This window comes from Penaeus monodon, chromosome 24 (assembly GCF_015228065.2).
Source record: "Penaeus monodon isolate SGIC_2016 chromosome 24, NSTDA_Pmon_1, whole genome shotgun sequence".
Taxonomy (NCBI): domain Eukaryota; kingdom Metazoa; phylum Arthropoda; class Malacostraca; order Decapoda; family Penaeidae; genus Penaeus; species Penaeus monodon.
The window spans coordinates 41,875,094-41,875,461 of NC_051409.1; the positions used below are offsets into that span (position 1 = coordinate 41,875,094).

The 368-nt window shown below is 42.4% G+C and overlaps 1 protein-coding gene across 1 annotated transcript in view; it reads left to right on the forward strand.

Annotated features, from left to right (window-relative positions):
• The first annotated feature begins 90 nt into the window (after window positions 1-90).
• Window positions 91-368, forward strand: part of LOC119589024 (alpha-1D adrenergic receptor-like) — a 4,080-nt gene continuing 3,802 nt past the window's right edge. The window contains exon 1 of the mRNA XM_037937612.1: window positions 91-248. Coding sequence (XP_037793540.1) covers window positions 97-248 — 152 coding nt within the window. The 5' untranslated portion in view covers window positions 91-96. The remainder of the gene's footprint in view (window positions 249-368) is intronic.

Here is a 368-nt window from a genome sequence, read left to right on the forward strand (position 1 = left end):
CACGTCCAATCATTCGCCCACTGATGCACGCACATCTATCACACGCACTGATATCATCCATAATTCCTAACAGAAGCTTGTCCTCAGGTGGTGAAAATGTTGGCTGTTGTGGTGGCCATCTTTGCTACATTATGGCTACCTTACCGAACCCTCCTGGTCTACAATTCTCTCCTGGCGATGTTCGGTTACCATCCCTACAAGGACCTGTGGTATCTGCTCTTCGCCAAGACCTGTATTTTTATCAACAGGTACAATTTTGTATTCCTTTTCTATGTTGATCGGGAATACGATTAGGATATCTTATTTTTTAGTGTTCTAAAATATTGTTACTGTCGACTGGAGAATTTTTACTGTATGAGGAATGAGGG